Source organism: Struthio camelus, chromosome 5, assembly GCF_040807025.1.
Source record: "Struthio camelus isolate bStrCam1 chromosome 5, bStrCam1.hap1, whole genome shotgun sequence".
Lineage (NCBI taxonomy): Eukaryota > Metazoa > Chordata > Aves > Struthioniformes > Struthionidae > Struthio > Struthio camelus.
This window is the reverse complement of record NC_090946.1, coordinates 66,792,225-66,815,679: the sequence shown is the minus strand read 5'-3', so window position 1 is coordinate 66,815,679 and position 23,455 is coordinate 66,792,225. Positions and strand designations below refer to the sequence as shown.

General features: G+C 39.2%; 1 protein-coding gene across 9 annotated transcripts in view; it reads right to left on the bottom strand.

The window, feature by feature from the left end:
• PPP4R4 (protein phosphatase 4 regulatory subunit 4) overlaps positions 1-21,374 on the bottom strand; it is a 70,211-nt gene extending 48,837 nt beyond the window's left edge. For 6 of the 9 annotated variants that reach the window (XM_068946914.1, XM_068946920.1, XM_068946916.1 and 3 more), the window contains exons 1-2: positions 20,155-20,785; positions 19,585-19,658 (exon numbers count right to left, since the gene is read on the bottom strand). In XM_068946914.1, coding sequence (XP_068803015.1) covers positions 19,585-19,658; positions 20,155-20,271 — 191 coding nt within the window. In that variant the 5' untranslated portion in view covers positions 20,272-20,785. Of the gene's footprint in view, positions 1-18,203; positions 18,280-19,584; positions 19,659-20,154; positions 20,792-21,334 lie in introns of those variants that run through there. The other 3 variants (XM_068946921.1, XM_068946915.1, XM_068946922.1) reach the window with 3 other exon arrangements.
• Between the last annotated feature and the right edge of the window lie 2,081 nt (positions 21,375-23,455).

Sequence of the window (23,455 nt, the reverse complement as noted above, 5' to 3'; positions counted from 1 at the left end):
TGCTGGGAATCCTCAACCAAAGAGGAAAGCTCTCTCGCCTGAGCACTTCTGCCCTGATACTTACTGTCTCTGCAACACCTGGTGATGTCAGAGTTGGTCTAACTATAGGCTTCATTAAAGATCTGGTATTTCAAAAAAAAAATTTGTAGCTCCAGATCTCTCCCTCTAGCCCTTGCATTTATCATTAGTGTTTGTTTTTTCCTTTCCTCAATAAGATAAAGTTTACATTATATTTGAGACTATCTTGAGCCTGGAGCAATATCTCCTGAAAACTATTGAAAAATATACAAAGGAATAGAAGGTGACTGGCAGTAGTCCGTATGGATTTTTCATGGGGAAATCATCCTGATCAACCTGATAGCCTTCTACAAGGAGACGACTGTCCTGGTAACTGAGGTTACTTATCTTACTTTGGCAACGCCTTCAACATCATATCCCACAATACCATCGCAGACAAAGTGTTGAAGTTTGAACTAGATGAAGAGCCAGGGAGATGGATTAAAAACTGGCTGACCTGCTGAGCTCAAAGGGTTGCGATCAGCAGTTCAATCTCTAGTTGGCGGCCAGTCAGTCATCACGTACCCCAAGGGTCGAGCCTGGAGCCAATACTGTAATCTTCAATAACGACCTGGACGCCGGGACCGAATGCACCCTCAGCAAGTTCGCAGATGATAAAAAATGAGGTGACTAGTTGATAAGCCAGATGATTACACTGCCATTCAGAGGGACTTCAACAACCTGGAGAAATGGGCAGAAAGTTCAACAAAGGGAAGTGCAAAGTCTTGTCCTTGGAGAGCAATGATCCCATCCACTAGTACAGACTGGGGGCTGGAGAGCAGCATTGTAGAGAATGACCTAGGGATCCTGGTGTATAACAATTTGAACATAAGTCAGCAACGCACTGTTGTGGCAAAGGTGGCCAGTGGTATCCTGGGCTGGAAGAGTGTTGCCAGCAGGTGGAGGGAGGTGACTATTCCTCTGTATTGAGCCCTGAGACCCCCCATTTGGAGCGCTGTGTCCAATTCTGGGCTCCCCAATACAAGAAACATGTGGACGTGCTAGAGCAAGTCCTGAAGACGATTAAGGGACTGTAGCATCTAATATATGTGGGGCTGCCCAGAGAGGTCGTAGAATCTCCATCTTTGGAGATATTCAAAACCCTAAGTCCAGGGCAAGACTGAGTATATTGCTCAGGGAGTATTGCTCCCTTTCAGCAGGGAGTTGGACTAGATGATCTCCAGTAGTCCCTTCCAACCACAACTATTCTGTAATTCGATGATTATATTCAGGGTAAGTGCTTCCAGGCTTGAAACCTTTTGAACAAGCTCAGGGCACACTGTAAGATATCTTATTTTTTAAATAATGATGATAAATAATACTCCTAATGCTTAGAAAAAAATAAAATTTCAGTTTAACTTAAAGGAAATAACATGCATCTTAGTTCTCTGAAGACATACTTCACAGCACATTCAAACCTATTCAGTATCTGTATCTGATACTATAAAGTTTAGAAGTTTAGCACAAAGCTCTGTAGACAATAACAAGATCTCTTTTAATGTTCATAGTATATTTATCTTTGGGGCAGATACAGACAGTCTCTCTTACATTCAGTATGTGTCTCTTACACAAGCAAAAGCCTGCAGCATCAGAGTCTTATTTGAACACTGCATTAACCTTTAAGGACATTTTAAAAACATATTCTGCAAAATAAGAAATAAAAAGTCCCCAAAAGTCCCTGGGTACTCAATTAGGAATATTTGCATGTTGAAAGGGAATGAAAGAGATTAAAGCTGCTTCTTCTACAGCATAGAGAAAGAGTAGTAACTGAATATTGCCCAAGAGAATGTTACTGCAAAGGAGTTAGAAAAAGAATAGATTTACATGTCTCTCTCCTTTGTTGGCACTAGCCTGCAAAATATGACAGAAGCACAATACAGTGTAAAAGAGAAGAATAAGGTACAGTGTTTACCCAAGCTCAAACTAAAGCAATGTGTTTATGAACTGACTTTTATTTAATTCTGTGGCTAATTGCCTCAGGTCAGCAACAATTATTTGCTAAATAGTAATTGCTGAATCACCCACTTAAGTGTGTGCTTTGCATAATTTAGTTTTACAGACCTAAAGGTTCTGATGGATGGATGCAAAGGATTACAATGGTAACTCAGCACCCTGTAAGTGGAATTATTTTCAGTATAAGATTCCAAAATGCTTTGTATTGGCCTAAATCTGCATTTGTTTAAAACAAAAGTAAAATTTTACTGACTTCAGTGAGGGAGGGATTCAACTAACTTAGAAGAGCTCTTCAGAATCCTATTTTTAGTTTTCACAAAATGTATATACTTTGTTAGGCTTTAAAGTACAAATCTAGTGGGTTAGAACGCACTCACGAAACACTCTAAATTTAGCTTTTATTAGACCTGATACGAGATCATTACAATAGAATTTCTACGTTGCCTCATATATTAAGGTTTAAGAAACTAATCAGTTATTCCAATTATATTAAGAAGAAAAATTCCCAAGGAAATAGTCAGCATTGAAATGGAGTGCCAGAGGCTGGGGAATACTTGGAGACATTCAAAATTCAGCTGGACAAGGTCCTGAGCAACCTAATCTAATGTCAAAGTTACATCTGACTTTGAAGGTTGCCCTGCTTTGAGTGGGGCATTGGACCAGATGACCTCCAGAGCCCCATCAACCAGAATTATTCATTGTTTCTAAGATACTAAATTTAATCTCCTATTTATTTAAAAGCTCCACATCTTACAGGATTTAGCCCTTTCCAGAATTACGTAATACTAACTTTCCTTACAGGATTTCAGTTCTCCTTCTGTATGATATCCTGGTTGCCAAGGCAAGCTAGAAGAGCAGAAAAATATCTCTGTCAATAATATAAGAGTACATGGCCAATAGGACTTCCTTAAACAATCTACTTTCAATGTGAAGATTTTTGTACAGCAATATTTCCAATACAGAAAGGGACACTCCATCTTAAAAAAATATTAAATTGCTTTCTCAGGACTATTCCTTGCTAAGTAAATCTAACACTTCAAGAAGTTTTTGTTTTTAAATTTTGTCTTTGCTTCTATAATTTCAGGGTTTGGTAGCAAAAACATCCTAAAGGGTAGAAAATATCGTGAAATCACAGATATTGACAAATGATTTTAAGACTAGTTTTTAAATTTACTTCAAGGTGAATTCTCCTTTGATATAAGGCAATCTCATATTTCTGTAAAAGTTTCCTAACATTGGCATAAAGCATATCTTTATTTCAGGAAGTGTTATCTATATTTACATTTTAAGTATACCTCTGTAAATCTAAGCTATGTAACAACAATACATGTCCAATCACCTATTTATCTAGCATAGGCTGTAAGTATATAATAAGCAGATCCAGTCCCATGGAAGGATCTGTCATTTCATTACAGTAACTTCCTTTAAGATTCTGAGTTGAGCAAAGGCTGAAAAGCATGAGCAGTAGAAATATTAACACAGTTTTGAAATTATATATATATTACAAGGGAGATTTCATAAACAATGTAAATGTCATAGGAAATTATCTGTAACTTATCCTCTATTTTTTTGCAAATAAAGTATAGAAATATCTTGAATCAAAATAAAAAGTTTTTTTCTAATAATTTGACCCAGGATTTGAAACCCCAAAGACATACAGAATATTTGGGATATATTTTTAAGGATAGACATCAGATGTATCAAAGTGCTTACATTTCTGGCATTATAAACAGTAACTGCTGGAAAAATAGGCTTTCTTTCCAAAAAAGCCAGTAGGAGAATATAAAACTTACTACTCATTCATACACACAGGCACATACAGATAATTATGGAGCTATACATTATATATTAATTATATTTTATGTTAAAATATTATATATGACAAAACAACATTTGAACTCCTGAGCTGTACTCCTGCAATTTTTGTCTGTTAGAATGCCCTTTAAAGGCCACAGTTAGCTGGGTACAACATGTACCAACCCCAAAACTAATTTAAATTGTCCCAGGAGTCAATGGACTTTTTCTGTATGTACTGGCACACATGCTTACATTTAGGTATACAAGCCTTCACATATAAAAAAATATATGAATATATGCAAGATTCTAGAACAGGGAGACAAACCAGACAGCAACTAAGCTCAGCACTGTGATGTGACCAAAGTCGCATCAAGTAACTTTGCCCTTTAACTCTTCCCACCCACCCCCCTGTTACCTATCTAGCCAGATCAAATAAAGAAAAGAATCTGCACTTGTATTTTTAAGCTTCTAAAATTAAGCTGCAAATAAGACAGAATAAAATAAATCTGAAACTGTAACATCTGATTAGTTTTCATTTTAAGTTATCACTCAAGCTCATTTTAAGCCTTGATAATATCCCAGTATGCCTTCTGACATTTGACATTGCAACTCTTTTCTATTAAAATTCAATTTTTTCAAAAATCACCTTCTCCACCTAATCTTTAAATTTATGTGACACGGGTCATTTTATAGCACATCTGAATTAAATCTACATGGTCTTGATATTAAAGAAAGAAGAAATTAATCTCATCTTAGTACCTTCTGTGACCATGCAACACTACATAAGAAACTTCTAGTGTAATTAAAACAAGAACGGAAAATCAATATTTAGCTGCTCAGTAGTTATGTATTCATAGTAACCTTGTTTACTAGGATCAGTTTGGTCAACTAAGGTTTCTTATTTCTGTTTGCTTGCTGAAGAACTGTCAAAGAGAAGAATTATAATTGAAACAAATAGTTCTTTTTGATCCTGTGCCAAAACAAATGTACTACAATCACACAATAACTTGATTCTTTTTAAGATCATGAGTTTCTATGGGTTCAGACACTAACTACTTTGAGGAAACATTAGGCTTCTCTCCCTTGAATTTTAAGAAAAGTTTCAAGAACATAGAAATGCCTCAAAAATTTTTTTTTCCTCTCAAATATTACCTTAGTATCAACATTACTAATTCCTAAAAGGTAAATGCTTCTTTTGCCTTAGATGACTTATAATGCATATTGCATTTCTTATGGTCTCTGGTTAGACCGTTCATCTCAATGTTTTCCATTTTGTGTATAAATTAAATAAGTAAGACCAATCATTTGACTCCAAGATCAAGATAATGCAATTTCCAGTTCCCAGGTGATGTAACACCTGGGATTTAGCTTATATTTTTCCCCTCTGCCCAGTCATCATTCACTGATTTAAAATTTACAATTTTCACTTTCAACAAGAGCTGACATTACACAGCATGCATTAGACTTTATAATTTTTTTAGATATGCAAGAAAAAAAACCCCATAGGTGCTAGCCAAATGCTAGAAAGGTAAATTACTCCTGCTTATCCAAATTTATCTTACAGCTTAATTTAGACACGGGATCTCTTCATTATCCAGCTTTATCTGTTGCATCAACATATTTCATCAACTGCAATAACTATTTGTCATGCATGAAAGAAACAAATGCCTTAAATGGCCTAAGAAGTACTAACATCTAATTAGAGTCTTTTTCAACATATGGGTCTTATAAATGTGAGGCATTATACCTAACAGACCCAAAAGCTTCCACATCATTACTTATCTGTGTGACTTTTTATCATGTATTCTCATTCTTTCTGACCATGATATATTCCATGCTGTCTCAATTCCGCAATTCACAATTTTCTCTGTAACCCTGATCTAACATTTCTGGAAGTTGATGAGAATCTTAGAGGTTCTTGAGCCTGAAAGCAGCATCTGTACGTTTCAACCTCTCCTTTAGAGGAATGGCTTTTAGGCCTAAAAACCTGTCTAACAGAAGGTATCACCTTCCTTCACATCTTCCATTCCTAAGAATCTCTTCAATCACTTATTTAGAATCTGAGTATGCTACCCTAATTCCATCAGCCTATCACTAGGAAGTCCTCTGCATAGGTGTAAGAGAAATACATCACAGCTTAGGAAAACAATTGTTATTGGTCTGCTCGTCTATATCTGCATTACTTCACTAAAAAGCCATTCCTATTTAAGCAAGAGTTTGTTTTAAGGTAAGGACTATGGCAAAAGCCTGAAATTACCATAAACCTCTAAGACTTAAAATACTAAAGTTTTAAGCTATCTTTTCAAAAAAAAAAAAAAAAAAAAACACCCACTTTGCAGAATACACATTTTTTTCAGGTCCAGAATGACAAGCTCTAAGTTGCTGCATCAACCGCCGTAACATAGACAAATAATATATAAATATAGTTGGTATACCAGTTGACCATCCATTTTCAAAATCACACAGAACAGGGGATCAAAGAAAATGGAAAAATAAGGAGTAGACACATTAGAGGCGTGTCCATTACAGACATTATAACAAATACTAAGAATAGAATGGAAGGACGCAGAGGCTTAAGTCAGCGAATGAATGAAAAGCCACAAGGAACAGATAACAAAAAAGGGTAAGGACAGACTACACTCAAGGATTTGAAGCTATGTTCACACAGCATTTTTTCCCCATATTCAAGAGAAAAGTAGTACTACATATGTATCTCATATATATCTATCTGCATAACATAGATATATGGTAGATAATAGTATAACAGAGACATATATAATAATATAAACTAAGCTCCTATTTCAATTTGCAAATTATGCAAGTAAAATTGTGAGCATTGAAAAACATAGCTGAACTTTCAGAAGCTCTTTTCAAGCGTTACCTGTTGAGGCAGTTATTTTTTCCCAAGCAAGGATATCTGACTGTGACCTCAGAATGACTTCAAACTCATAATACTAAGTTTCTACCAAATTATTGTTGTTATGCTGAAAGATCCTGGTCACCCAAAAGAAAAAAGTTCATTAAAAAACAAACAAGCCATGAACTTGCCCCTCTCATAAATTAGCTTCTAAACAGCTTGGAAGTGGTAAGCCTTGCTTGCTCCATATCTGTTCCTTATTTAAAAACTTCCAAATAGTATCAGACATCTAATTCAGATTGAAGCAGTTACATGTATCAACAATATTATGCCAAACTGACATAACTACCACTGTAGTTTTGTTTCCTTACCCATCAGAAGCAATCACAGATCAAGCGCAGCTTTCCCACAGAAACATGTGAATAGTTAAAAATTACTCCCATTTCAAACTCTTGCTGATTCACGTTCAGTCAAACAAAAAAGAAGTGCTTTATTGCATTCATATTCAGTTTGGAAAGCAGGATGAAATTCAGCTGGTTAATTCAGATGAAGAAAGCCAGACTCATAGAAATATATGGAAATCCTTCAATTGACAGCATAGTGTTTGGAAGAGACAGATAATAAAATGAGATAATACAATGAATATAAATTAATTTAAGTGATGACACAAATCTTTCCAATTTCCAGCTCTCTGGTGGAATAATTTCAAACTGTAAATAAAAATTCATATAATATTATATATACAATAATTCATCCGTGTTTAGACTGCCGTTAAAATGGTTACAAACACAATGCCACGATCCTCCCACCTACCCAATGAGGTTTAGGTAACTATAATCACCGGCCTTAGTCTTAATAATGTTCTCTACCTTCAGAACCACTACCATGATCTTAAATGGTCTTTTGTTAAGACTATTTTTTCCTCATATACTCACATTTTAAACTATTGCTACCAGTACAATTATCCCAAAAGGAGTTTGACATTCTGCAATGGAAAGAATAAATAAAGCATTTACCAGTAATTCCACCCACATTTACTAAAATTAGTTCAGAACCGTCTTTAGAAGAAAAGAATATCTCTTTCCTTTAAACGTAGTTTAAATATGCTCAATTGCATAATCCTTCACAGCACACCAATTTAAACTACCTGAATATCTGGCTTATCTGTTTATTGTTAGTATCAACCTCCTTCTATGGACATAAAGGAAACAGAAAAATTACAGCAAGTACAGATACAACACCATTTCCAGACCGCTTTTTTTTCCCCTTTTGTTGCGCTGGTGCTTTTTACAAGTGAGGAAGCACCTCACAGATAACTAAAAATATATCAGACAATTACTGACCACTAAAAGGTTTAGGTCAGTAAATTGTTAGTCTAAACTCACTATGGAGTGTTAAAGCAATGCCTTACTTTCATGAAAAGCACTTTTACAAGGGACCTGACATGGTATCTTTGTAAGTGTATATACATAGGTAAAATTTACCTTAAAAAAAATAGGGCATGCTGCTTAGAATTCCAATGTTATTTCAGGGTATCCAGAACTCTGAAGTTCTATATGTATATCAGAGGGACCACAGTGTCTTTACACGTGTCTCATAAACCATCTCAACCAGTTTATAGTCTTGAGCTTAAGGAAAACTCTCAGTCGCAGGGAAGACAGCATGACAGCAAAAGTAAAAATATGACTTATACAGCTGCAAGGGGAAGAATAGCATTTGGGGAAAAAAAAAAATCAGTTTTCTAAACACTGGACTCAAAAGTTGGAAGCAATAGAATGAAAAAATTACTTAGTCCTTCTTTACTTCACTAAAAGCATGTAAAGTGAATCCTAATGAGAAAAATCCTCCTCTTCATTAAATCAGTAAGTCAGATGAGGCACTGGAAAAGTAAATACTTTAAGTAATGTCCTAAGAATTAGCAATAAATAAATAAGACTGAAAGATATTGATGTTAATTCTCTTGACCTAACTACTCTGACGCATCAGTTTCAAATAGCGATCAAAGTGCAAGCAGATTTATCTGCCCTTAAAGAGTTGATTTTTCCATACCAGTATGCACCTAATCATTTAGTACAAACTTATGGTGCAAGTGTTTTTTTTAATGTATAATATAACAAGCATACAAGATTCACAAGTTAAAAGTAAGCCTCAAGATGCACCTACAGTTGGCCTTATACTGAGAAAGAGATTAGAGGTAATAGATATATTCTTATGTTAAACCATGTACTAAAGAAATAGCTTAGTTTCAAGTAGTTATCATTCTTTATCCATTGATTTAGTTATCCTAAATAACTTCTAGCTCCCCAAAAAGGCAGAATAATAGGTACCCCAATCCTGATCTTTTTAATTAAATTACATAAAGGAGATTAACTGTTTATAACATAAGAATTTTGGTACAAGCAGCAATGAGGCAGTGACTCATGTTTTCCTATTTAATATGGACATAAATCCTCCTCCTCAAAAAGCTCAGCTACAATATCAGCAGTGAAAATGGCATCTTTTCTGCTTCTCCCTTTAAAGCCAGCATTTTCATCTCCATGCCTGCACAGCAATATAAGCAATGTAACCATGTAAACATGTTTATTAAAGCAGAAGCCTTTCACTTTCCTCTTTTACACGTGCTTATTCTGCCAGAGACAATACAATCAATTCATATTCATAAAGAAAACACAGCATTTTTAAAGCATTTTAAACTGACTCTCATCTCAATATAATTTAGAAATCCTAATATATTAAGATAAGCAACATCTCCAAAGTTTGAATAGTTTCATATCCATTGGATATAAAAGTAAATTGAGTCAAAGAAGCTGGCAGGCAATTTCAGTAGAAACCAGAGAGCACACATTACCTTGGAAACTCAAACCACAGGCTGGTCAGCTGCACTTCCTATATAGTACAGGTAAAGAGTAAATCATCCCATTTTGCAGACATAAAAGTAAAAATTTTTTGTGAGTAAAATTTTTAGGTGTAATTGAGTGCAACAAGGCTTCTCCTCCTGTGCGACTCCATTCATATCAGTCGAGCTATCACTGCTTGGACTCAGCTTGAATCCAACTTTCCTGCTCTCCAGCCGGTAAGGTGAGTCAAGGTGGAGTTATACAGGCAACTTTGAACAAATATTATTTAATCTTAACATTAGAACTGTGATGGCTCTACTGCTTACTGTTGTTCTTCATTGCTAACAAATGGTTAACAGTAAAAAAAAAAAAAAAAATTAGTTGATATCTACCAAAACTAAACCACTGTTTTTACTTACAGAAATATGGACTCATACTCTTTTTGTTCAAGGCATAATTATCAATTTGTATATGAAGCTATTCTCATGAGCAACAAACCAAAAGTCTCCAAGATTTATGCATATATCTTTCCCCATACCCCAGGACTGCCACAGAAAAAAACTCTGAGGTAATTTTATGCCACGTTACAGCACATCACTATTAAAAAAAAATCAAAACAAATCATATCCTTCTGATTTAAGACCCACTGGGAAAGAAAAAAAGAAAAGGTATTTTATTCACAATAAAGTGGAAGATTTAACAAGTGGAAAATTTAACTCTGAAAATCTATGGAGTAAACGTCTTTATTGATCTATTTGCAAAGCCAGAAGAATTTTCCTAAACTGGGTGATTATTGAAAATTGGACAAGAACAAGAAGAATAGATGAATAACTTAAATAACTTTAATTCTGGGTGCTGGGAACCTTAATTTATATAACTTACAGAAAATGTAAATTTAAGAAAAAGTCTGAAGACCTACTAATACCTTAGTAACTACTTTAAAAGTTAAACAAAGTCAATAATAGCAAGAATCCTAGTTACTGCCTTCAGCCTGGATCCATACATACTTTAACAATTATACAATTTCATTCATGTCAGCTAATCTATCCTTGCTTACACTCAGCCTGAACCTGACATTCTCATGCTATAGTAAATTTAAAACCCATAGAAGAGCAATATGGCTAGAACTATATGGGAACATCACAACTAAAAATCACAGTGTCGCACATTTCTGTAAATACAGAGAGAGCAATTTTGGAATTACTCAATGACTAAGGAATATTGTCTAGCCATAGGGTTTGTTAGGCATGGGACAGGCATCTAAAATCCAATAATACTTAAGAGATAGATGGCCAAGGTCTTTTCAATTATAGTTAACAAGTTTGAGAGAATACAGCAATTCCACTTAGTACTGCTGTGACTTGATATGACTGATGAGGAATGACTAAGCTCATTTGCACAAGAGGTCTTCCCATTCTCAGAACCCACAGCCACCCAACAACATGGAATAAAGAAAACCGCTCCTGACACAACCACTATGAAGACACAGAGGGCAGTCTGATGTTTTTTTCCTTAACATTAATCCCTCTTAGGTTAACACTTCGGAAGCAGAAATATGCAGAAACAGCGATTGGAATGCAACAGAAGCCAAGTAAGCACAATTTAAATAAAAATATCTGCATCATCAAGAGTCCAGTCAAATATTAACATGCATGTGAAATATTTGGTACATTTTCTTGCTTGTATAAAAATATCAGCTGGAGGTAATAAGGCATGCCTCAGACAGACGTATCTACGAGATCTAGCAAAAGTTTCCAGCTGGTTCTTTGTCTCTCTTCTCATTTTGTTTTATTATGACTCATAAAGCAGAAAGCCATTTTTCTCCCTTAGACAGTGGTGTTCATCTGACAGACTATAGGGAATAAACATTCAGTGGGAAAGATTTTATGTTTTTAAAAAGTGTTTCCATCAGATCAGCAAGGTTATTCATGGAGAGAGGAGAAACTTAAAAAACTGTAGCGAATGTGATAGCCATGCAAAATTAGTTTTAATAGACTCAGGCATCAGATTTAGAGGACTCTGATCTTCAAAGATTTCTCAGTGTACAGGGAAGTATATAGTATCCCAAGCTATATGGGGAGACGCTGTTATTGTTCAGACTGGAAAGGTCTATTCAAAGGCTTACTTAGCAATATAATTATATACGGAGAGGGAAATCGAGATGTAGAATGCCAGTGACATATTAACTGTCAAAGCATGAGTTTGGAGAACATTTATGCAGCACTTCTATTACTATCATATTCAAATGAAAAGATTCTTGCTACTTTTGAATCATTAGGGTATCTTTAAAAGAGCTTCTCTGAGGGAATAACTCCATCTTTGGCTAGAGATACCATTTATAGCATCAGCTTTGGAACCTGGAGCTAGTCACTTTGGAATCTAAAACTACCGTCTTTTTCAGGCACAGAGTCCTATAATAGTGTGTAATTTAACAGTTGATTCTTTAGCCATAATACGGTTTTTGTCAGACTATGTCAACACAAGTCCTCACTGTAGAAATGTGGGTGCTTATAAAAAATTGCTCCCAATTTCCTTTTCAGTCTGTCTTCAAGACCCGAACTTTTCTCATACAAAAGCTGCCTCTGAAAGAATAAGATGGCCCTTCCCAAAGTACTAGAACTAAGATTCCTGCTTAAGTAATGAAATAAACCTGGTTTATTTCTGTGACATGAAGCTTCAAGCTCTGAGACTTGACAAAGAGCTAGAAAAACTTGACCACAGTGTTGTCCTTTAGACTATCAGCTGGTGGAATAAGGGGGAAAAAGAAAATGCATTAGTATTGCTAAAGCTAACTTTAAAAACAGGCTAAATAAAACAGCTCTACAAGCATATCAATCAAGGTACAGGCATAGACCCAAGTCTAGTCCTTGTTCCCGAAATCCTTAATTAGAATTTCACCACAAAAAAACAACTTCCCCTCACACAACAATAACAAAGTGTGGAAACGTGAACCGGTATCTCATGGAGTGTTTTCCGCCTCACTTTCTGCAGATCCAGAGGAGCATCTCAGAGATCTCTAAACTGAAATCTTTGTGAGGCATGCAACTGCATGAAGAACCATTGTTCTGAAGAGTCTCATAAAAGTACTCATACAAATGCAAGCACTTGATTTTTGGGATAGGTAACAATGCATGCTACTACCTTGATACTCTCAAAACTGGATGTCTAGTACTGCTTTTAAGGGAAGAGTAGCTGGCACACTATTAACTGCTCCTGCTTCTCTTGGTCTCTGTGAAGTAGCCAGAGTCAGAGCAGGACCATGGAAGCATCATACTATGATGTGAGAAGGACTCCCCATGCCTTAAACTGGCCATAATGATTGTCCTCAAAACACTAGGAGAAATTTGCAATAGAAGCTCCTTTCAGGTATTAGCATATTACAGTCACTATGTTATGGGACCATTAGCATATTACAGTCACTATGTTATGGGACAAGTGTCCCTGCGAAAGTATTCTCAAGATTTGCCCTAAATGGGCAGCTTGACCTTCTCTTAGAGGAGTCTGTACCTTAGATTTATTCTAACACAAAACATTACGTTTTTCCCAACTATATCGTCTTACAGTTTCCATTGGATATATCTGCACTTCCTGACCTGAACTAGCACAGTACTAGTACATTACCCCTTGCCAAATCAGGCAAAGGATACAAACACAAATTAGTAATATTGAGCATCATGAGGATAAAAGCTTCTTACAAGTACAAAATGTTGTTATAAACAGTGGGAGCTTTGTAATGAAGGTAATATAAAGGAGAATTATTAGAGTCATATACTTGCACATTAATTATGTGTCATCTCAAAATGAACTGCGCAACTGTTAAAGTCATTTATTAAATGCCAATGCTCATCTAAACAAAAATAAAACAAACTCACCCTCCTGCTGGGCAGCATGCTATCCCTGTATGGGATCTGTCATGCAGGAACAAGGAAATATTGTAAATAATTAGCTGGAGAGTCTCATTAAGATCTTCTTTTAAGAGAGCATGATAAGGTTTTCCCAGGTTGATTGCACAGGTTTTAGACTAAAAAAACCCACAGTTCATTCAACTGTGTTTACTATTGCAAAGGGCATCCATACAGCTACCTAGTTTCTCTTTTATTATATCACACAAGCAGATGATCTGAAACATAAATCTAATTAACATTTCCAGAGGAAAATTTGAAAACGCATAAGGAAGAGCTACCGTTGATCTGAAATATCACAGCACTCATGGACACTTCAAGAAATTCACTTAATGTCAAAGGGCTCAAGCACACTACAGTGGATACCTTATACTCTCCAGTCGTTTCAATCCACGTTTCATTTCAAAGACTCAAAGTACAGATGCAAGGTCCGTCTAGCCTGACCTAAAACTATTCTGTTATTGATAAGAAGGTGGTCTACCACCACCTCCAGCTGTGACTTCCTCTCCCCTCATGCATCCCCGTTATACTAGCATGAGCAGTCATGCAGCTGCACATTTCAAGTGATGTACCTGAAAAACTTAAAATTAGTTACAGGTCAAATCAATTCCCTGATCTGGCTGAGACTGCAGGGCTGCAATTCTACTAATGCCGGCATGCAAAAAGTAGCAGAAACATATAGTGAGGTATGGGAGAGAGGAACTACTCTTTCTGATACAGTGAGAGCTTCAATCATTTTAACCTGACTGTGAAACCATAACATGAGACATTAGCTCCATTAGTACCATAAGCCAGCCAAATGCAGCGCTAAGACTCAAAGAAGCCATTACAGCCATTCCTGCTCCCGTGCCACTGCCCACTTCTCTTATGCTGGCACAAGTGTTTCTTCAGCTGCGTGAGGTACCAAAGTACAGAACCGATCTGGTTTAAAACTAACCGTTATTTTCATGGTTCAAATTTGGCTCAGATAAGTACTCAATCTGCTTGTGCAGGCATAAGGGAGAATGTATCACAGAGCCTAGACTGAGCAGCTGGGGAAAGGACTGGCACTCCCATCTTAATATACTGATGAAATTGTGGCCTGCGAGAAGTGGGAAAACTTAAAGAGATATTCTTCTCTCTCTTCATTTTTTGAGGCTTCCTAGAGCACTATCTTAATCTCTTCTGTGTATAATATTTACAGTTGGTTCTTCAGGTGTAGTTATAAGTCAGCAAATATGATCAACAGACATATTTTCACAAACCTAGATTTTAATAAAAATATGTGACTTAACATCATTTAAAAAGATTATAGGTAAAACTTTCACTTTAAGGAAACAAAAAGATGACTTTCTTGTGAGTTTACCTGCATAACAGAAGCAAGGTCAAGCAACTAACTTATCTGTCCAACTAAATGAAGAGTTCAATTTTTATATAACTTAAATTGCAATTTACAAAAAAAAAAAAAAAAGGAATACTAGTAAGTTATAGTCACAAGTACGTCCAGGAAAATAAAGACTACAAGAAATATATTTAATGTTAGTATTTAGAGCTTTCAGGTATAGTGAGAGGAATTCTTTTCCAAACGTGACAGTTGGGTCTTACAGTATCCTCTGTAGGCATCAGGACCATAATTCTGAACCTAATATTATAATATTAGTGGTGTGGCCAATTCTCATGATTATTTAAAATAATCTTGATATATGATGTTTATATTAGAAAATCAGCTCCTGAAGTTACACTTAAATGAAAGCCTTAATTTAAAATTAAAGGTGAGTTGCTGGCACTTACAGAGAAGAAAAAAAATCTTAAAAATTAATGCCATGAAGACTAAAGAAAAAAACCACAACATCTTGTTAGTGGTTTTGACACTTATAGTTTATATATTATGTATAAAAAGATTATTAGAATTTGAGAATATTGTATCTTATTGAGCCATTTTTGATCAACTACAACAAAATCATCTTTATGCAAACATGCTAAGTTCCCAGACACTGAATTCTTTCCAATTTGTCTAAAATATCAATTGTGTCTTCAAAACTATGCTAAATGCTTTGGAGGGGTTTTGTGTTTTGTACACTGAAAGATAGGATCATTCCAAATACAAAGTACAGTACGCTCCCAAAAGGGTGAAAAATTCAGTCTTCTGCCTTAATAACTCATTATTACTCTGTTATTTTGAATATGACAGAAATGTCAAGGCCTGGAAGCTTTGGAACTAAGCAAGCACAAACAAACAGAAGTAGCTGAATACAAAATAATACAACATGCTCAACAACATAAAGCCACTGGGGAAACCTATCAGAAAAGTCTCCAGAAAACAAATGCGCACTATACAGTAAACATCCCTATATGCAAGCCAGATTCACACCAGGCAAAGAGTGCGTATTTTGCTATTGTCTTTATGCCACAAAAAGGGACAGTAAGATAGAAAAGAGTAACAACATCAACCAGACACCAGCAAACATGGCAACTAAGACCACTGGCAAAAGTTCATAGCAAGAATAAAAATTGTTGTCCTTGAGCTGCTTATTGCCTCTCTCTTGCCAGAGGTCACACTTCCCAGAAGAGCCAGTGGAATGCAAAGAATTCAGCTGCTTCAGTGCAAAGTCTGGCAGCTTGCCCTAATCTGTTGATGAAATGGTTTTCAGCTAAGTCATCAGAATTGACACCAACATGGATGAGATGCCCATAGTTATTCTGGCTCTCCTGTTTCTGCCACGGGGCAGCAACATCCAAAACACATGCAGAACACAACTCTCCAGTCATTCCAGTTAACTGTCCAGAATTCATCAAGCACTTGGGCTTAAGCTCTAAAACTTAGATCCTAGATACTCAGATATCTCTTTCTCTTTTAGGCACCTAAATCCATTCGATTTAAGCAGGACATTCATAAACATCCCTGACAATCTGGTCTAAGGGAGCCCAATTCCTCAACCAGAATCAAGGTTAATTGAGATTAGAACAAGTGACAGCCAATTTGCTACCATGTTCTTATTAAATCAGAACTTGCTCCGTCTAATTGCAGAACTAATTAAAATTGACTACTCTGAGCAACAATGCTCTAAGACTGCAGTCCACCCGTGCTTATGTCATCTTAAAGTGACTCTGGCCACCAAGAGAACTATTGAGCCCCTTCCTTTTGCTTGCACAACTGTTTATATATCCACAGAGTGAGCCAAATCAAGGAGCTGATTTAGCCGAAAACTAATCTGACTATAAATGATCACTTTTTAGCTAGATCAATCCATCAGTCCAGCTCATTACATAGCTTGCTGAATAGCAGTACTGGCAGAAGAAAGCGGAGCCTGGAAGCAAAGTCATTAGCATTATCAAAGTTACAATTAGTAGTTTAAGATGTAAAACCAAAATATGATAGGTAATGAGAGAAAATGCATTAAAAGAAAAACATATCCCTGTGAAAGTGAGGACCCAATCAGTATTAATATGTCAGTGTCCTTACTATGTGCTCACCATATATGTATAATGAGAATACAATGATCAGGAATTTATGAAATGTATGACAAGATATCATGGCTAGATACAGACATTGTGGAAACATGAGATAATCATTAGATGGATAGGAATATATGCTAGATGGGCAAAACAACTTTATGGACTGTGACATCAAGTAGTAAAAGAATATGTCAGAAACTGTAGTATTATGTCAAATGAGCAAGTAAAACAAGAGGTCAAAAAGAAGAATGAACTGATGAAATATACAGAACATCTAGGAAATTAATACCTCCTCATCTTCATGGTATAAGAAGAATCAGTCACAGGGGGTGGGGAAAAAAGCAATTCAGGCATTAAAATCCTCAGACAATAAAAGCTTATAGCTATCACTCAAAGTAGGGTGCCAAAGCATCCGTTTGCAGATTACAATAGTAAAGATTTTGGAAGCAGAAATCTAGAAAAACAAGTTTCTACTCAACATACAACAACAGCAATCTAGGGTTTTAGGGTGGATAGGATGGGCTGAGGGCTTTTTGAAGGAAAACAAGAAGGGAAAACAAGAGGAAAGTGGTCCCCCCCCTTTTTTTTTTGTTTAAAAAAAAAAAAAAAAAGAGAATGAAGGCCATTACAACATGAGGGCTCTTTGGACTTTCATATAAGTTAATTGCTAAATATTCGTTTTGCTGTATCATACAAAGGCTTCACTCAGTATTACTCAGCTCCATTGTGCTGTACAAGCAACACTATTTTAAAGATATCCCCCTTAGTAAATTAAAAATCTCTATGTCCCAGATTAGGGCTATATAAATAAGTTATAATAAAAAAGACAGTGTGACACAACATTAATTCTTTACACTATTTGTAGATATTTAAGATGGGCGATTTGGTTTCTATTCTTGTTCTTGGGTTGAGGAGGGGGAGGTTTTGTTAAAGATATGGGTATAGCATCACCATCTCGAAATTGAACAGAACACAGCCATCATTGACGATTCATTTCAATTTCACTAAAGCAAATTTTATAGTGGGATATTCAGAAAAGGTAGTGTCATATGGGATAACGTCAAGGAGAGTTCCACATAAGGGACAAGTTGAAAGAAGGCAAGTAATGCCTTTCTCCTGTGGGAGAAAACGAGGCATGAAAAGACCATGACATTACCATCAAACAGGAAAAAGTAGGTGTGTTGTATTCTAATTCATAAAAATACTGGAAAAGACAATGATATATGCTTTTACGCATTGTATAAAGGATACTACTTGTGTTACAGACAGCTTTTCAGCTCTGTTTGCTTACACTCCACTCAGTGCAAGCAAGGCAATGCACTACTGAACAGCAAAAGCTTCCACTGGATTAATGTATAAACATACCTGGATAATCACAGCAAATAATTGCCTTGCAAAAAGCTTTTCAAGCAGAGATGAAGCTACCTTTCAGCAATGAGGACTACAAAGAAGCAAAATAAAAACTTCATCACAAGGAAGTGAATATTATGTCCCCCAGAACAGCTGTTCAGGTAGAGAGAAAGTAGACGAGGATGTCAAGAAGAGTTCAAGGCCAAGTTGAAAAGTAATTAGTAAGATAAAAAATATGAAGTCAAACCTTTTACCCTTTAACCACGCAATGATGCAGTAACGACCTATTGTTGGAAACACTATCTTTAATCAGGAAAGGAGCAAGAGATCTGCTGCTTCACATGAAGGAGAAAAAAAAAAAGATGACCATGCTGATCGCTGTGAGATAAAAAAACCTAAAATGATATGCAACGACATTGGTTTCTCTAGATTACCCTAGAGCCAAAAGACTACTTTGATTACTATCTGTAGTATCTATCCGCAGTAGCGGAAGTTTTAAACTCCATTACTTAATGAAGAAAAAAAATTAGCATGAAAAAACACAAAAAATTCAGTATCAAAATACTACTAGTGGACAAAAATGTTTACCTAAAAGTAACACCACATACCCAAAAAGAGAAAATTAAGGCATTGAAAAAATATATTTTTAAATTGAGGACAGGCATAGGCTGTAAGAGCACTTAAAATAGCAGAATAAGCAAACTGCGAAGGAGCTGCAGCTGGTTCTCCAATTACTAAGTATTGTTTAAAACGCATATTCAAATCAAAATGCCTCAGAACATTCCTACTCTCAGAGATTACTTTTGCAGCAGAGTTGAAAGAGATTTGTGTTTGAATCCATCAAAATTTAAGCTATTCAAGTACTTTAAAGAGGAAGATAAAATGAAAAAACAGAACATTGATTAATATTAAAATAATGTATTCTGCAGTATTTCCTAAAGACTATGAAACTAATCTTTAAGTCTTCTCTTCTGATAGCGCAAACGTATACAATATGTTCAGACAGCTCTGCTATCAGTCCGTGGTAACTGCCCATGCCCTAGAGTGACTATGAAGTCACCGAATGATTGCTCTTATTAATGTCAACTTGACTCAGGGAATCTTGCAAAACCAATTGCAGAGAAAAAGAAGACGAAGTACAACTCATTATTGCTGAGGGCCATATTAGAAACTCGGCAAAGAAATATCCGTACGTCCACACAGGCATCCTATTCCATCCAAGTTTAACAAAATGACAGTGTCTATTTTAATCTTGCCTATATACCTAATGTAGCCAAAAGTATAAAACAACTACTATGTAAAGATAGAAAATAAAAGGACTAAGGAGAAAGAGCACAAAAAACTGTATGTCAACATGATGGTCAGCAGTGTTTCACAATAATACTTTAGGAAATACCTGAGTAGATAAACAGCCCTTTCAATATCATTGAGTTCTTCATCAACTGTCAATCTTTCTATTTCTTCTGGTGTCTGTCAAGTGTGAAATAGAGATTATGAATTTACAATGCCATACTATTTCTTTGTTTTAGTCTTCTTAAAACAAACCCTTCCTCCCCATGTTCAAGGATAGTTACATGAGTAATTTGAATTTAACCCCTGAAATCTCTAGCCAATTATTTCAAATTCAGTCAAATAAATCTTTCACCAGGAAGAGATGGGATATAATAAAAGTACAGTTTCATGTCAGATACTCTCATTATTAATCATTTAAAACACAGCATAAACACGTCACATATAAATTAAAGGCTTATGTTAGTCCATTTTTTCCAGCTTAACACCCTTACACTGAAAATATTAACTCCTGGCTATACTGAAGTCAAGATTGTATATTCCAGCATAACTGAAAACAAGCTTTAATGTTCTGGTGCTGTAAAAATAAACTGCCTGGTCAGCTGGCAGTGCATAAATACAAGCAGCAAAAATTTCAAATGGATTTTAAAGCATCATTCAATTTTGAAGTAGATACCTTCAGGCTCCTGCGTACTGGCCTTTCTATAATAGTTAGCTCCTGCAGGTCTTCTATGTATCCAAATAAATTGCTCTGAGTAAAATCCATTTTGGAGAAGAAGATTATTGGATGCATGTAACAACCAGAGCCTTTGGCAACCGATGCTCTCTCCGAGTCTCACATCGCACTGGAGGAGAAACGACTGACACCACGCAACACCCCCTCCAAGTCTGCGAGCAGCGCCTGCCTCCCGCCGCCGGCAGCCGCCGAGCCCCGCCGCCTCAGCGCACACACTGCGGCACCGCTGCCGCCCGCCTCCGCCACAGCCCCCCGCCGCCAAACTTTCTCCGGCCGCTCCGCTCCGCTCCCCCCGGGGGCGGGCAGGCAGCGGCTCGCTGTTATCCCGGGGCGAGGAAGCGGAGGGAGAGTTTGGAGCCAACTTTCCTCTCGTCGCGGACTGCCCGTGTTCGCCGAGGGGGGCGAGGGGCCAGGCCGCTTCAGGGCCCGCGGGGAAGGCAAGGCGGGGGGCAGCAGACAGCCGAGTCCCTTCCTCCAGCGCAGGCTGCGGGCGACAGGCTCGCCCCGCTCTCCTCACTGAAGGCACCGGCTGAAGGAGCAGCCCCGGCCGGCCGCGCAGCGCCCCGGCCCAGCAGCCTCCCGGGGGGCCGCCCCTGCCCTCCCCGCCCCGGGGGGAGGGACGGCCGCCGTGGTGCAGTGTCGCTCCCCTCCCCCGGCCCCGGCCCCGGCCCACTCCTTCAGCGCAGCTGTCCCCCCCACCCCGCCGCCGCCGACGACGGCAGGGAGCGACTGCCGCGGCGTCCGCGCCGGGACGGCCCCCGGCTCCGGCGCCTCAGCGCCCCCCGCGCGACGCCAGCCCCGCGGAGCCGCCTCCCAGCCGCCGCCACTGGGGCCGCCCTGCCACCGCCGAGCCGGTCGCCGGGGCAACGCGGCGCTACAGCGGCCTCGGCGGGGCAAAAGAGCTTCCCGAGCGCGGTAATAGCCGAACGCGCTGGGGGCGCGGGCGCGGCCGCTCCTCGCGAGGGCCGGGGCACGCCCCCCTTCCCCCCTCCCCCCCCCGGCCGTTAACCGTCTCGCGCCGCCGTCGCCTCCCGCCGCCCTTCTGCCTGCTGTGCCGCGCCGCGCGGGGACGCACACGGGCGTGGGGTCGGACACGCGCCAGGGCGCTCTGCGCCGTCACCTCTGCCCGCAGGCCCTTCTGTGCGGGGATCCGCTCCCGCGTGTACGACCCCCGTCCGGGCTCCCGGCACAGCCCAACCCCCCCACCCCCGCCACCCGCCGGGGGATGCGTCCTACTGCCGGGGCCTCGCCCGGCGCAGCCGGCCCCGCTCCACTGCTTCCCCTTCCACCGCCACACACAGTGGAGGGGTCTCCCCTTCCACTGCCACAGCCCCTGTGGAGCTGCCCTTCCACTGCCACGGCCCCTGTGGAGCTGCCCTTCCACTGCCATGGCTGCTGCAGGGATCCACTGCCACGGCCCCTGTGGAGCTGCCCTTCCACTGCCACGGCCTCCACAGGGATCCCCTTCCACTGCCACGGCCCCTGTGGAGCTGCCCTTCCCCTGCCACGGCCTCCACAGGGATCCCCTTCCACTGCCACGGCCCCTGTGGAGCTGCCCTTCCACTGCCATGGCTGCTGCAGGGATCCACTGCCACGGCCCCTGTGGAGCTGCCCTTCCACTGCCACGGCCTCCACAGGGATCCCCTTCCACTGCCACGGCCCCTGTGGAGCTGCCCTTCCCCTGCCACGGCTGCCGCAGGGATCCCCTTCCACTGCCACGGCCCCTGTGGAGCTGCCCTTCCACTGCCACGGCTGCTGCAGGGATCCACTGCCACGGCCCCTGTGGAGCTGCCCTTCCACTGCCACGGCTGCTGCAGGGATCCACTGCCACGGCCCCTGTGGAGCTGCCCTTCCACTGCCACGGCTGCCGCAGGGATCCCCTTCCACTGCCACGGCCCCTGTGGAGCTGCCCTTCCACTGCCATGGCTGCCGCAGGGATCCACTGCCACGGCCCCTGTGGAGCTGCCCTTCCACTGCCACGGCTGCCACAGGGATCCCCTTCCACTGCCACGGCCCCTGTGGAGCTGCCCTTGCACCGCCACGGCCTTCACAGGGATCTCCTTCCACTGCCACGGCTGCCACAGGGATCCCCTTCCACTGCCACGGCCCCTGTGGAGCTGCCCTTCCACTGCCACAGCCTCCACATTGCTCCACTTCCCCTGCTGCAACACCCTTGCCTTGAGTAGTGTCCCCTCCCTTCTGGGTCAGGTGTGCTAGGACACCTTCACTGTGTCCTAGTCCACTACCAGGACTCTTGCAAAACGGAATTACTCACAAGAAATCTTCTGTTTTATAAGCCTTTCTGATTTTAATGAAAAGTCCAAAGCAGGTACCTCCCCTGATGAATGCTTTTAAATTAATCCCAAGTTAAAAAAAAATCTTTTGACATACTTGGCAGTGACTCTACAATGAAGACTCATTTCCACTCTTCACCTTCTTTTTTTTAACCTTTGCAGTTAGAGCTTTGTTACCCAGCAGTTAGGTGTCTCCATTTTCAAAATTGCTCTGAAAAGCTTGTGATTCTTACTTTACCTGTTATACGTTCCCAGAGAATTAACCTATAAATCAGATTATTCACAGAGAAGTTGAAAATTTAGCAAGTCTCAGAATGTGTTGCAATGCCTAAATCAGTTGCGATATGAAAGACCTAGTGTGGAAGATACAGAAGGACATGCCTTCTCCAGCTGTACACTATGTAATTCATGCACTGCATAATCACAGTTCTGCCAGGACTCAGCACCTAAATTGAGTGTGCAGAAATTTCATTTCAGTCTGTTCACCACCAAGATGGCTCTTTACTGCAGTCCACCAAACCCTTCAAAAATGCAGCTTTGATATTCCATCTAATGCCTTAAGCTTACATTTCTCCCCTCAATTCCTGGCTTCATATTTAAACCACTATCTCCTCCTTCTATTAATGACCACAGTACTTTCACTTCACTGGAAACATGACTCAGATATGTTTTTCAGTTCACAATCTAGATAAAGTTCCTGATGTGGAAGTACAGCATCAAGAAAACGAAATGGACAAGAGCTTGTTTGAATATAAAAGTCTAGATTCACAGGTGAATGCTTTGTTACTGCTTATTTAATAAATGTTAAAAACATTTTTCGGATTAAGATATTCCAAAACAAGATTTCTTATTTTATTCTTACCCCAAGGAAGAATGTGTCCACGAAAAGCTACTCTTCAAAAAACAAACAAACAAACAAAAACAAACAAAACTCCAAGTGGAGGCAA